Source organism: Numida meleagris, chromosome 10 (assembly GCF_002078875.1).
Source record: "Numida meleagris isolate 19003 breed g44 Domestic line chromosome 10, NumMel1.0, whole genome shotgun sequence".
Taxonomy (NCBI): Eukaryota; Metazoa; Chordata; class Aves; order Galliformes; family Numididae; genus Numida; species Numida meleagris.
This window is the reverse complement of record NC_034418.1, coordinates 1,084,456-1,098,885: the sequence shown is the minus strand read 5'-3', so window position 1 is coordinate 1,098,885 and position 14,430 is coordinate 1,084,456. Positions and strand designations below refer to the sequence as shown.

The window sequence follows — 14,430 nt, the reverse complement described above, 5'->3', positions numbered from 1 at the left end:
CACATGCCCCCTCAACAGACTAAATTTAGAGACACAGCACCGCAACCCAGCTCGCTGCGCTGCCACAACCCAACTCACCGGATGAACAATGAGGATGCCACAGAACAGACCCAATATTACTAAAATGAGCTGCCTACCTAAAAACTGAAACGAGCAGAAGTAAGTCTGGGTATGCATGTGATACAAGTTGGCAGCTTACTCCAAAGAAAGAAAGCAAAAGGTTGCTCGAGAGAAAGAAATTTCATCCCAGCCAGCCCTACCACTGCAGCACAGGAGAAATTCTCAGCCTAGTTACAGAACAGCATTCTGCCATTCCAGTCCAGCTCTCTAAAGCCTCACACCAAACCAGGAAGGCATCCACTACAGCCCATCTTTAGTTTGCACAGTGCTGCCATAATCACTAGGTTTCCTGGGTTTATCAGCAGTATTACACAGGCAGCAAACCCCAAATACAAACTCAGTGCATGTGCTACCTCCTCCCAAAGCCTCCCGCTCTCAATTTCTGTGGATGCCAATTCTTGCTTTCCACAGTGTGGCACTAGAGCCCAAGAAATCCTCACACAACAAGGGAAGTGGTACACAGAACTGCGAGTCCAACCAGAATCCAGATTATATGCACATGGACTGAAGTCTCATAGGAGACTCTCATCCATTTGTCGCTAATAGCCAAGAGAAATATCAAAGGTGAACGGGGATTTGCTTAAGCATTCAATCATAAATAAAATGCACGCAAAGGCTTAAAACTGTGTCGAATTCTTTAAGAATAGGTGAAAAAGGGAACCAAGCTTTTCTTCTCAAGATAAGCCTACCAAATGTCAAAATACCTGATGAGAACAACTCAAGGCAGGCTATTTTCACAGTGCTACCACACCTGCTGATGGTAGGAAACCTGGCACGCCCGAGAAATTGGGAAATTTGGTTTATCAAGGAATTTTCTCACGCTGGTATCATAGAGCTTTCCTTTGCCTGCTGCATTACATCCCATATCCACTGGTTATGGCTGCTACGACCATCTCCTGCTGCTCTTTCCTTCTTGCCATCCAGAACACTGGCACCGAAAGCGTTAAAAAAGAAATCAAAGGTACTACTTGACAAACATCTATTACAGCTTTAATCATCTTTTCAGAAGGCACTCCCATTGGTTCACTATTAAGCAGCTACTTAGAGAAATATTTTTAACCATTCCATAGAGAACAAGCAAAAAGAAAAACACCAGCTTCATCACGTGTTAATACGCTTGTGGCTTTTCTGTGTGCAAGAAGGGGCCTGTCAACATGAGAAAGCCATGGAAATAAGAAGCCACAGCTGCAGTAAAGGGCTACCAATGTACAGCTATGGAAGGATGGCTTCCCTAAGTACTGGCCCACAAAGGGATGGGGTGTGGTCAGACAGCTTTGACAGTGTCTGCAGTCCTATGGGCTGTTACCCAGCCAAGCTGCCTGTGCTTGAAGGCTGGCCTCCCCAGCAGGGCAGGGAGAAGAGCACATTCTCCCAAGGAACGACTCAAAGCATTTAAGTGGACGCCTACGTCAAATTACCTGCATGAGGAAACCACCTTTAATGTCATTAACCAAACAGGAGGCAAGATTCTAAACTTGCACAATTGTTTCACAATCACTTCAAGAAGGAAAACACCATGCTGCTGCTGAAAGAGCTGCTCGCACCTCTTCCTTTGCCATTCCCTTCCTTTGCTTTGACAGAGAACAACTCACTCACCTGCATAATGAACATGCTCAATAACTAACTCCAGCTGAAAACTCATAGAGGAAGGAATGGTTAACTGCATTAGAACACACTCAGTGCCTGATGCAATCCCCCACACGAATGCTTGGGCAGGCACAGAGGTAGGTTAAGAGTGCCAGCACCACTTCAAGCAGCAGGAACCTCATGTCTCCGAAGCCAGGTGGCTACCCTGAGCTCTGGCCTTCCACTCCGTACTATCCTCTGCCCACTCAGCGAGCTCAAGAGTGAAACTGCTTCCACTCAAGCATTGTGCAATCCCATGGGTCACAGCCAGCTTGTGGGTGCCCTCCTCTTTGAGATCAATAGCATTCAACTGTGATCAAAACCACACGCTATTTCATGCAGCTAGTCACTGTGAACCAAAGCTACCTGCCACTGATGATTATGCGAAGGCACCACATTTTGAGCCAGATGTTATCCACATTTTTTAACTTTTTGCCCTTATTATAACTCCCCAATAGCAAAGTCAGTCTGTCACCTGGGATGCAGTTCATTCAGCACCACTGTGGGCAGTGAATTAGGCTTACAGAGCATCCCAAGAGCCATCCTACAGCTGCCTTTTACAGAAGACATCTCCAAACATCCCTAACACAGGACAGTAATCTTCCCAGCTGCTGCTCCTGCCCAGGGATTTTACCAGAGCTGTTCTGAACACTCCCCGTGCCCCAGGAGATGATAATGGCAAATGAGGAGAACTCGTGGCCACCATCGACACCTACTTCTCAGTGAACAGCACACACCACTGGTTCAGACCTTCCAGAACCTACACCAATGACTATGCCTTGATAAGATGTAGCCTACCACAGAGGGGAAAGTGTAAGAGAACAATGGGAATCGCTTTGAAACTTGGATCATGAAAAACTGCTGAAGTTATGACCAGAAATCCCACACGTATGCAAGTCTCTCGGGCTGCAGCTAACTTCTTTCAGCTTCTAATGGTAACCCTTCACCAAGAAAGCAGGCTGCAATGAGAAGAAGGTAGTTGGGACAGCTTTATTACATTGTCTCGTTCTTAATCAAGCCTTGTTCCATTCTTCCTTAATTTCTCCTTGCACTGTTAACTAACACTCTTACACAACTAGCTTTATTTTTTCTTATTTCTTCCAGTAACTGCTACTGCAGTCTCGCTAGCTGACATCAGTTCTCCGGTCACACAGAACTCTCTAGTGAAAGAAGAAAAACATGAATTAACTATTTTTTTTTGGAAATGCTTCCCTTCTTGATATATGAAGGAAGGTATTCTGCTTCACTAACCTGACAGTTCAATTCACAAGGACAAGCATGCAGTTTTATCCAATGTAAAACACAGAAAGATTTACAATTTAGAAGTAACAGCCACAGAAGAACTCGTTTTTCATCTGATTTATAGTTCCTCACAAAATAAATCACAAAGTAAAAGCAACGAAGGGGCTCACAAAAAGATCACTGGAACAACTGAAATACTTTTCCATCGCTCTCAAGGTATTACCTTCAAATCCAACCAGCCTGTGAAGTCCAGGGCCACAAAAGGGAAAGCTTACTTCTGTAGGCAGATGTTGAAAGAAGTTAATGGTTTTATCAACAAGTACTTGTGGTCATTTTGCCCCTCACTCATCGATTCAGGCTTTCATTCAGGATACTAACAAACTGTGAAAAGCAAATAAAGGTGTTTCTTTAAAAACCAATTTGACCAGAGCAGGATACTTCAGCCATCCCACGCTGTGTTGTATAACACTGAAACAGCAACTCCAGCCACTGCTACACCAGGAAGAGACCGGTGCAACACATTACATGGAGACTTCATAACCAGGTACAAGTGTTTGGGTTTTGTTTTCCTCCAGGGCTTTATGTAGATGAAGTACCACCCAGGAACAAGCTTTCGGGCACCAGCTCTTGCTTTCATCTTTGCACAAACACTAAGTAGTGATGCTCTACCTGCATGAGGGAATTGGGGTTTCAAATCCCAGAAGGCAGTGCTCATACTGGGGATGGTGCCGTGGCTCCTGCCCCACGGAACAACAGCTCTGCATGCTGTAACTGTTAATCACCTCACAAATTACACCCTGATGCATTAAGGAAAATAAAGGTCAGTGCCAGCTGGTTTAATGTCGGGCTGTCAGCTGGAAAGGTGTAGTTTAATGTCCCTCCAGCAGAGACAGGAAATTCCAGGAGTTCTGGAAACACCTATGGGACGAGACAAATGCCTGTAGCCCAGATTAAGTCATCCTCACTCTTGAATCACAGATCTCAGGAAAGTTAAACTGAATTACTAAGTGCTGCAACAGACACAAACAGAATCAAACCCACGTTAACCCTAGGCAATGGCCCTCGTGATAAAGTTTTAAGCTGTTTAATGCACCTGGACTCAAGCTCAAAACATTCATGAAGACCAAGCCCTAGCAATGCCATTACAATCAGATTTTGAAGCAGATGAGAATTCCACAAAGGCACTCAACTTTGGAGGGGAAAACAAGAACAAAACAACAACAACAAAAACCCACACAACAAACTTATCCGCCAGGACTAAAGCCTCATTTTCCAGGCTCTTGGGCTAACGCTGCCAAAGCCATCCCTGCCCTTAAACTGCCCACTCATTCCCACCCACATCACCTCAACCACTCCTTGTGCAAGCACAAGGATTTCCAAGACTGCAACGAGCTGGTCAGGAAACGAGGCCAGAACTCATGCAGCCAAAAAGAGAGTTATTTCCATGCAGACAAGGTCTCTGGTGTGACCAAACTCTCTGGCAAACCAAAAGAGAAGGCACAGCAAGAGAGATTCTTCCTGCACAGTGCTACCTTTAAGTGTTTAGGAAGCTAGTGCCTCAGCATGGAATGCATACCACACATTGAAACCCCTTGTTTTACATTTATGTTCTTGATGCTTCTGCACTTCTGCCTGGACTGATCTGTTCTCCTCATGCTGGCTATTCTTCATGCAGCTCGATGTCACAATGCACTCTGGAACAGAACAGGTGAGTAGGAATAGTACAACTACACGGAAGAGAAAGGGGACAAAAAAGCACTGTATGAACATTTAATGCTTTTTAAGCAGAAAATGTGTAGCTCCCTACCTCTAAGAACAGCGTTGGTAACTGCTTGAGGACTCCCTCGCTTTTTCAGCAAGCCTTAAACAAAACCCATTGAGTCCTTCCATCAGCTTTCGTGCTTTTACCAGCAAGAGTGACCTTGTTTTACACACTGCTCTCTCACCCTCTTCTCAAACTCTTCAACATTTGAAGTCCCTACAACCAAAAACTCTGTAGATCAAGCATCAAGCTAAGAGTGCAGTATGACATTTTAGAGCTGGTCACATCTACGTCAGATGTCCATTTCACCCGGCGCTGTGAAATACCAAATCACAACACCAAAATAATTTTTATTGTCACAGGGGTGTAAATTACACCAAGTATAACCCGTTACACAGTCAACTTAGCAAGCAGCACTATTAATAAAGGAAGAGAACCAGCTCTAACACACTTCTAACCTTGTTATTCTGCAGAAGAACAGCCTCAGCCAGTTGGAGAGCTGTGAAGCTCCAGTACCCTCATCAATTAAGAGCTTAAAATACTCACTTTTACAGAACTAAAATATCTACAAGCCAACACATCACTCTTCATCTGTAATCCTGTCCTTAGTATGCATACCTGCTAACATCCCTGGAAGCAGTAAGCAACCCCCAGAAAGCATTCTAAAACCAGGCATGTGCTACTGGTCCGTGCCACACAGTGTTAAGCTTCACGCTGGTTCTAGGCCCTTCGAATTTCAGTATTTTTTTCTTCCCCTGGCTCTCCTGTTTTTTATTTAGTATAAAGCACTCAGCTTTGGCTTCTGGCTGCAGTCTTTCCTTGACAAGTCTATTTTTAATTGTTTATCAGTTTCAAAGACCACTGCTGATAAGCTCGGGAGAGCTGTGAACGTTCGGTGACAGCAAGCTTCCAATGTAAGTATTCAAAATTGATCTCCTTCCAGTCAACACTCAATAAAAATCCCATAAGCTGGAGGTATTGACCAGAAAAGGGGATGCTCGGAGGGGCTGTGGGGAGCCCCACTGCTAAGGGCACATTATGCTGCTGCAGCACGCTGCATCCTCACCAGGGCTGAGAGCTCGTGCTCAGCGGGAGGGATATAAAAGGGTTTCTGTTAACAGGGGGATTTTTGTTACTGACCTGTAACACCAGGGAGGATGGATAGTTCCTAAAGCTTAACAGCTTGTAAGTTGACACAAAATAAACTGAAGAGCAAAGCACTGGAAGACAGGTGGGGCAGAGCAACCATCTCCCACGTGGAACTGCATCACCTTACACGTCCTGTGACTGGGCAAAACACAGCAGGGCCCTGCAACAGATCCCACTGAACCCAATGGAAGCATCCCTGCCCTCCTCTCCTCCTGCCCTTCTCCTTCCAAAAGGCACAGACTCTCCCTGAGACAAGAGGCTCCAGGAGTTTTCCAAGAGGTTTTGCAGTATGCAGCTCAGGCTCCACTCAAGAAACACCGCCTCACTAATGCACAGCCCAAGGAGTAACGTCTTCCAGCAACACAAATGCACACGTTATAAAAAGGAAGGCATACTTGTTCTGATCTGCTGCTCCATGGTGATGTCAGAGGGCAGAAAAGCCACTCCTGCACTTGTTTACTGGAAAAGGAACCAGCATGTTTTCTGGCATCAAACACCTTGCATGGATTTCCCTTCCGATCTGATCTTTGGCATGGAGGTAAGGTATGATAAGCTTGAAGGAAAACAGGATCATCTGGAAACATCACTGCTCCACAGGCCCATTTTTGAGCTCCCTTAGCTCCGTAGAGGAGCACTGAGACAGTCTGAGGGCAGGACACACCATGTGTGCACACCAACACAACAGTGGGAAGGCAAAGGAGAGGTCTCACTGCTGCCTTAGCTGCGTAATGGGAGGGCAGGGAGACAAAACCACATGCCTGGAGGTCAGACACTGGAACAGGCCACTCAGATACAGAAGACTTATCTTTTGGATACCGAAAATATTTGCTAGATACAAACCTAAACAGCCTCATTTAATGTGATAGTTAGCCCTGCATTGAGCCAGGGGCTGTACCTCAAGAGATCCCTTCCAACCTAAACTGTTTTGTCATTTTCCAGCACAAGAATATATGAAGATTAAGGATGAACAAATCTAAACTTCAAATATAGTGAGTTCTTTTTCATGTGTGCACTTACAACTACACTGTTCTGAGGATGGATTTGTTGGTCTCAGCACTCTCTGCCATGCACGTTCCAGGGGACATGCAGTGCTTTTGCAAGATGCCAAACACCAAGCAGTTTTTAGTGTGTTTTTAACATGGAGATGCACTGCCACTCTGGGCAATTTGCTAGTGACCTGCACTTTCTGAGGGGTGAATGTGTGAAACCTCTCAGTTTTAATTTAGGAAAACAGCACTTTAAGAGCAGAGACTCACCATATACACGTTTAGGAGATAAAAAGAACCATGCGTGATACCGAGTCAAAAAAGGGCTGCACAAACACCAACATCAGAGAAAAGCTCTTCTATGAACTTCATATAGAAAAGGCAGAAACAGTACTGCCAGTGGATCTCAATTTTGTCAGAGAAAACCCAAGACCACGATGAGTAAATCCAAACTAATAAAGAAAAAAGAAGACACTTAAAAGAAACCAGGGCTACCATGTGCACTTCTCTGCAGAACCATAACAAGAGTTCCTGTCTCTAAGGCTGGGGGAGGCTGTGAGGGCTGCCCACCTGCCAGCAGGGACAGCCCATTGCAAGAGGCAACTCCAGGACGTGAACCATTAATGGGCAGCACCACTGACCAACGGGGACAGAGGAACCGGCGGGAGCCACACTGTGAACAGGGCAGGACAAGCACCCACTGTCACCTCCTTGCTCGGAGCTGCTTCAGGAGGACAAAATTATTTCCAGACACACAACAGGAGCCAAGTGTCAACTACTCTGGGCTCACGTAACACTCCAGCAGCCACAAGGGCTAGCAGAGCAGGTAGGAGTCAGCAACAGTCACTGCTGAGCAGGGAGGAGAACATTAACATGGAGGCCAGGCAAGGATCAAGTAACCAGTGAGCACCTTCTGAGAATTCAATGTAAGCACAAGAATCAATAAATCTCCCTTTAAAGTTCAGAAATTGCACTAAGTTATATACTCAGCGGGCGTGCTGCCCAACACTAACTTCTTCCATCCTCTTAAAAAAAGAGTTTCAATAAACTGGGACACTTTGGCTGAAACCACTAGCCTGCCATTTTTAGGATATTCTCTGATCTGTCAAAACTAAAGTTTGACATTTACATCTCCAATGCAAACAGCCTTGCACGTAAGAGAAAGCTACCATTTTAAAATATAACATTTCCAAGACAAGTAGGTACAACCCAATTTAGGGGCAATTTTAATTCAGTACCATTTCCTTCTTTTTTCCTTTAAAATCCCTGATTAGAATTGGTTATAAGGTGACAGCTTTGCAAACCAAATACAACTAGAGGGAAAAGCTACATGAGAAGATGAAGAAACTTGCCAAAAATCACTGCTGGCTCCATGGCAGTGGAAAGCTCCTCCAGGAGCCAGTCCAGAGCAATGATGTTTATTTCTTTGTTAAACAATAGGATAATCTGATTCCTTTCACAGTGATTTTAAACATGCAGTTTCATTTACTGCTCTATTTCAGAAGAGTCATAAATACTTACAAATATTTGTATTACAAATATCACAAATGATCAGTACTCCTGGTCTAAATGACCTTCTCAGAAAGCCTCTGCTTTCCCCCCAAGATGCTTTGAGACACTTTGGTTCCACAAAGGCCCCAAACAAACGCAGAGCTGCAGCTGTTCCCCTTCCACCTGGCTGCCCCCCGCCTGTTTTTGGGGTGTGGGTGAGAAGCAGCATGCAAACTCAGCACCCTGCCCAACTCACTGCCCGGCGACGCACACGAGTAGAGGAAGTCACAAGAGTCCTGATGGAAACCAACTGAATTTGCCAGGAAAACCAGTGCTTCCCAAATTCTTTGGTGTTATTCCACTGCAGCAAGAGCTGTAAGCTCACTTGCATGGAATTTTTCAACCTGTTGACGAAAGCCTTCTCCAACAGGAGGGATGCTGTACAGAGTAGGAGCAGTGTCCATCCAGCCCACTAGCCTGTTCCCCCAGAGCTCAAGCAAGAAACAGTGCACAGGGAGAGCAACCAGAGCTCGTCCTGCCTGCAGCTACCCACAGCCCTGCCATGGGCCTAGGGACCTCAGTCAGTCTCTGGATCTGCAGATGCTTTTCAGACCTACTCTGTCTCCACAGCCTCCTGCAAACTCTCCACCAACTGGGGTGCATTTCCTCTCTTTCTTCCCCCTACGAACTGCAGGCTCACCACAGGACTCACTGTGTCCATCCAGAAAGTCAGGCTTGCCTGAGTGCTAGGAACTGCACTGCAGAATAGCTATCGCAGCACACAGACTGGAATCCTGAAAAGAAAAAAAAAAAAACCAAACCAACCACAAAACTGAAAACCACTTGTTTTCTTGAATTACCCTACTTGGCCTCTTACAAACGGCCAGGAGAAACTCAAACTGCCAAACTCAAGCTTCAGATGTACTAAAGCTACCAGCCAGAAGACCACAGGGGTTATTTTCAAGTTTGCTCCGCAGCTGAGATGATTGAAGCTAACTTTGGCCCATTCCCATCTTTTTAACATACGTAAGACACAGAAAGCACTTGGAGATGTCAGCCATCTCCACACCTAGAGACACTTAGCCTGCTGTCATCTGCTAACCAATAACTGAACAAAAGAAGTTCAGTGCCTCGCAGCGGACTGAAATGATTTCCAGTATTTTTTTCCCCACAATCTTGATGCAAAGATGTGAAGAAATGGAGAAACACACCACTATTCTTAGCAGGTGACCCAAAGGTTCATCACCTTCACGGTGAAAACAGCTTACATCTAGTACACTGGATTTATCTGCCTACAAATTCTTCCTGTGTGTGTGCCAGCAAGACTAAAGCAGCTCACTGATCACCCCGGCAAGACAATAGGGGGATATCAGAGGGCTCATCAAGCCACCTCTTGGTTCTGCTCAGAAGCAGCACAGTAAAGCAACATTCTGCTGCACAGCACTATTTCCTAGCTCCCTGGGAGTTTATTTCTCCTTGCAGTTCAGTGCTTTTTTTCCTTATTTTTGCTTTTAAGTGCTGACTCCAGAGCTATACCTTGTATCTTGGTAATGACTTCCCCTCACACCGCACAGGTAAGAACGCGAGCTCTGCTCGCTCCATTAAGGCATCTGACAACTACATTAGCTTCTCTGTCACAGCATCACCTTGGAAATTCACATTTAAGCTGCTTATCCACTGAACTCCCCAAACACAGCTTTGCCACCGCCTTCTAGGATACCATTTGTCTCAATTCAAATTCACCACGTTTCCTCGTTCCCAGGCGTGCAGTTTTACATACTGCAGCCTTGACACACACTTTTGAATGTTCCTGCTTTGCCTCGCAGCCACGACTGCTGCCTTATTGCCCTCTGCCATGCCATCAGTCACAATTTTATCACACAAGGTTCAAATCAGACATTTTGCACTAACAAGAATCAGTAATGAGAAATTGTGACAACTATCAGCTTTTGCTGAAGCTCCCTGGAAACTATTCTGTCCCCTCCAGCCCTGGACTGCTCCTGAACTATCCCAAACTGGACAGCGTTCACTGATTTTGTGCCCCAGTTTTCATTTTGTAAGGTTCTCGAGACACCTTTACCAAAGTCAAATAGTAAACTCACCAAGCTTTGGTTTCCTTGAAGCCTTATTTACTGGGATGGATTACATGTTTCTCTCGTTAACACATGGGAGAGCTGGCATTAATCTGAACTATTATCTGCACATAAACATTGAGCAAAGCTGGTCAAAACCAAAGGTGGCTCCCGTGTGTGCACGCTGCACTCCAGCGCTCGGTACCACGTTCACCCACCTCACCTCCTTCAGTACCAACACATTTCCCTCATTTCCTGCCATTTCTCTGCTATTCCAAAGTGCTTCATCTACACAGCACCCCTCCTGCTGTTACAGCCACGGATGCTCCGGTGATCCAAGTGGGAAGAAACGTGCTGGCCAAGACAAGCACCCCTTCCCCATCCCAATGTACTTCTGAAATCCCTCCGGTTTTTAAAATAGAAGCTTTCAGAACTGCAACCTATTTCTGAATACCTCTAGAGGGAATAAGCATAGCTACGACTTCCCCATTAAGGTAAAGTAACTCGGTCCAATTACATAACAGATGTTACTTCTCCTCTAGCTCACAGAGAGCTGCTTTACCTGCTGATGTTTCAGAGACATACAAGCTTCTAATCTTCATGCATATTAATACAGACAAAGGTATATTTCATGCTGTGCTTTGGTTTCCATTTGGTTAGAATTTGACGTGTTCAACGAAGTCAACATAAATTTTTAGATTCTGGGAAGAAAAGAAGAGAGGTAAAATAAGATTTTAAGTATTAACTGAACTTGGTTCACAGCCTCTTTACGCAGCCTTTACGCTTGAGTGGCTTTAGAAACTTCAGGGGTTTGTTTTTGCAGCAGAGTATGAAGAGGATGAGGACAGCTCGGTGCCAAAGCAGCGTGTATTTGGGCAGCCTACCAGGCTGCAAGGACAGCACCCAGCAGCACGGTGCAAGCAGCCCTACCCTAAAGGAGTAAAAGCTGGGAGGGTCCATGAAATCAGACCTTTATGTAAAGAGCCAAGACGCAGTGTTATCTGCACACTCATCTGCAGGGACAGCTGAAGAACAGCTCTTCAGGATTCTATTCTATCACGCATCTCCTGAGCGATGCACATTAATGGCACACTCCTTGAGAGCAGCCCCTGTTTCACTCGTTAACAACCATACTGGAAAGACATCAAGATTTGATAGCTCCCGAGTTTTTATAGTAGAGTAAGATTCCTGTTTGTATTAAACATCAAGGTCGGATTGCTCAGTGTACCTGAACGTTAACACGAGCTGAAAAACTCAACTCCCCACCCACCTCGTGTGGACTCCACTCCCCTTTTCAAGGTTATTTTTGTTAACCAAAAAGATAGTGAAATCACTTAGCCCAGCAGCTATGTAGTTTACTTATTAAGCATGTCTAGAATAAGCACACGCCATACAATTGCTGAAGAGTGACAGATCCTTGGAGAGGAGTGGGAGGAGCAGCAGAACAGTGCTTTAACTGAAACTCAAGCATCCTTCAGGACAAAAAGAAAGCAACATCTTGAGTTACAGTACATGTAGGAAGGATTCAGCAGAAAAAATGAGAAAAAAAGCCACAAGAACAGTGTTCTGAACCATTTATATGAGCAGTAAATATCATTTTTACCAATAAAAAAAGGGAATTTCGCAGATCTACGTGCAGAGATGCAGCACTGCAGAGCAGCGGAGGTGGAAGCTGTACTAAGTGCCAAGGTTTGGTCCAACAGGCTGAGCAAGGCATCCAAACCAGCCAAAGCAACCGGGCTTGCAGTTGGGCACAGGTCAGTACATTAACACAAGCACAGCAAGCACCAAGCCCAAGCTGTGCTTTCTTCCAGCTCCACAGCAGAAGCCCAGCAGCTCAGTCACCGTGCCCACAGGTAGTGGCAGTGACAGCTCCTCATGCTAAGGATTTATAGAGCACGCAGTGATCCCAATGCTCTGTTGCTCTCTCGAGCATTCAATCTCTGGTAAAGACTGGGTAAGAGATGCAAAAGCAGCCAGAAGGAAGAATCACAGTTACTATGCAAAGCTTTTGGGAATACAATCAAAGGGCAGGAGAAGGAAGCCCTGAACCTCACTGCTCAGCTTACTAGTGGGCTCCTGGCTACGCCACTGCCAGATCCAAGGCCAGGCCAGGAAACAGTTCCCTGTCACAGACAGGAGAAAGCGGCAGCACGGAAGGAATTCGTTTTTCCTTCCTCTGTACAATGGGACAGGGCTGACTTCTCTGTACTCGTGATGGCCCACATTCATTCGCACAGCAATGGTAACTTTGGTCTTGTTCTCTTCCCTAAATTGCAGGTTATGACTTTATGCGCTTTTGGTTTTTCCCTCAGAAATAACCAACATACAGAAAACTGTCTGGACAGAGCTGGAAGAGCTGACCACAGCTCGCTGCTGTTCAGCAGTGCTGAATCTGCCCAGGTACAGAGCATAAGGGCAAGGCACACGCTGGCTCCTCTCACAGCACTCAGCCCAGCAATGCTCCACACCACCCTTCCAAAAACATTAGCAGAAAAGCAGGATACTAAGCACTGTCGGGAAGAGGAGAAATTCCTAAGTAAATGACTAATCCTATATAAATTATTTAGATAAATATTGAATAAACCCCAAAACAACCCAGGTCAGCTTCTGGCCTTTTTAGACAGAAGTACCAGAGAGCTCCTGACCTGCAGCCACAAAGCCTGGTAACAACACACACATCAGTTCACAGCCAAGACACAGCCTGCCAGCACCAGGAGCAGGGCCTGGATTAGCTCTTTCCCTCGCTGATGGCGTGGGCAGGAGCTGCAGCAGGCTCAGCGCTGTAGTGACAGCTCAGCGAACTCCCTGAGCTGTGTTAGTTCAGCTGCAGGCCCACTGGGGAGTATAACAAGTGCAATTCGGCACCTTTTACTCTGACACTGCCTCAAAAATATCCTGCAAGGAGTTTCATGAGTGTTAAGGAAATCGCTCTGAGCATCTTTCTTACAAATGCAGAAGATATTAATAGAGCATTAGAATCACAGCATCATTAAGGTTGGAAAAGACCTCTAAGATGACCACGTCCAACCCAAATCCATCCCCAGTGACCACGTCCCTCAGTGCCACATCTCCAGGGATGGGGACTCCCCCACCTCCCCCCAGCAGCTGTGCCAGTGCCTCACCGCTCAGAGAATAATTTTATCCAAATATCCAACCTGTGCTGGTCCCACTGCACCTGCCTAGGACAGCAAGGGGGCACAGAGACCATGTCCTTGCTGTAGTTTGGAGTTTGATAGTTTGGAGGTGCCACCAAACCATCACTGGGGTGACAGCCTCCGTCCAAAGTCACCTCTGGATGTACACGGGGCCCCCCAAAACAGGACCGCAGCCCTCCAAGTACTTGCAAAATGCAGCCCAAACAAAAAAGCAAAATGGAAGTAAGAAAATCAATTGTCGTAATGAAAAAGAAAAAAAGCATTGCTTGGTTCATATGCTCAAGACCTTCAGTCTTTATGATTTCTCCTGCAATGATGCAGAAGGTGAGATGGGAGTGAAGGAGGAACCAGAGCTCAGAGCCACTCCTTAAGCCCAAAAGACAGCCACCAGTTCAACAGGCTCTGCACGGGTGAACCGTGGGACCTGAGAAAACATTTACACACTTCCTGCACTGAAACAAATCTCAAAGTGGTACACAGAGCGGCTCAGGTGCTGTTAACGACACCTCTGGGGTTCGTTACCAACTGGCAGCAGGCGGGGGGGGGGGGGGGAAGACCGGGTAAAAAATAGGAAGTCAGCAACAGGAAAGCGGGTGTGCTCTCAGCAGCAGAGCTGAGTCCTGGGGACTGCGTTAAGCAGCAAAGGACGGGCACAACGCGACAAAACACAGTGTCGAAGCCGCCTGATACAGGCAGAGCAGTGCGACCGACGGCACCTACAGAAATCCTGAGCGTCTCAGGAAATGTAAAGTTGATGCAGGGCACACAGAACCGCGTGTGATTTCCCTTTCTGCACCATGAGAAGCAGCGGCCTCCACGGGCGC

General features: G+C 46.1%; 1 protein-coding gene and 1 long non-coding RNA gene across 6 annotated transcripts in view; both read right to left on the bottom strand.

The window, feature by feature from the left end:
* The window catches only part of CTCF (CCCTC-binding factor), a 28,817-nt gene extending 14,719 nt beyond the window's left edge, over positions 1-14,098 (bottom strand). Inside the window, exons 1-2 of one of the 5 annotated variants that reach the window (XM_021408025.1) lie at positions 4,590-4,657; positions 3,212-3,369 (exon numbers count right to left, since the gene is read on the bottom strand). Coding sequence is in view for 1 of the 5 variants with exons in the window: in XM_021408022.1 (XP_021263697.1) it covers positions 11,011-11,031 (21 nt within the window). In the remaining 4 variants the exon portion in view is untranslated. Of the gene's footprint in view, positions 1-3,211; positions 3,370-4,520; positions 4,658-11,010 lie in introns of those variants that run through there. The other 4 variants (XM_021408024.1, XM_021408023.1, XM_021408022.1 and 1 more) reach the window with 4 other exon arrangements.
* On the bottom strand, positions 2,723-3,205 carry LOC110404136. Its single transcript, XR_002442066.1, has 2 exons — positions 2,998-3,205; positions 2,723-2,906 (listed from the first exon to the last, which is right to left on the bottom strand). It is a non-coding gene; the product is annotated as an uncharacterized LOC110404136 (long non-coding RNA).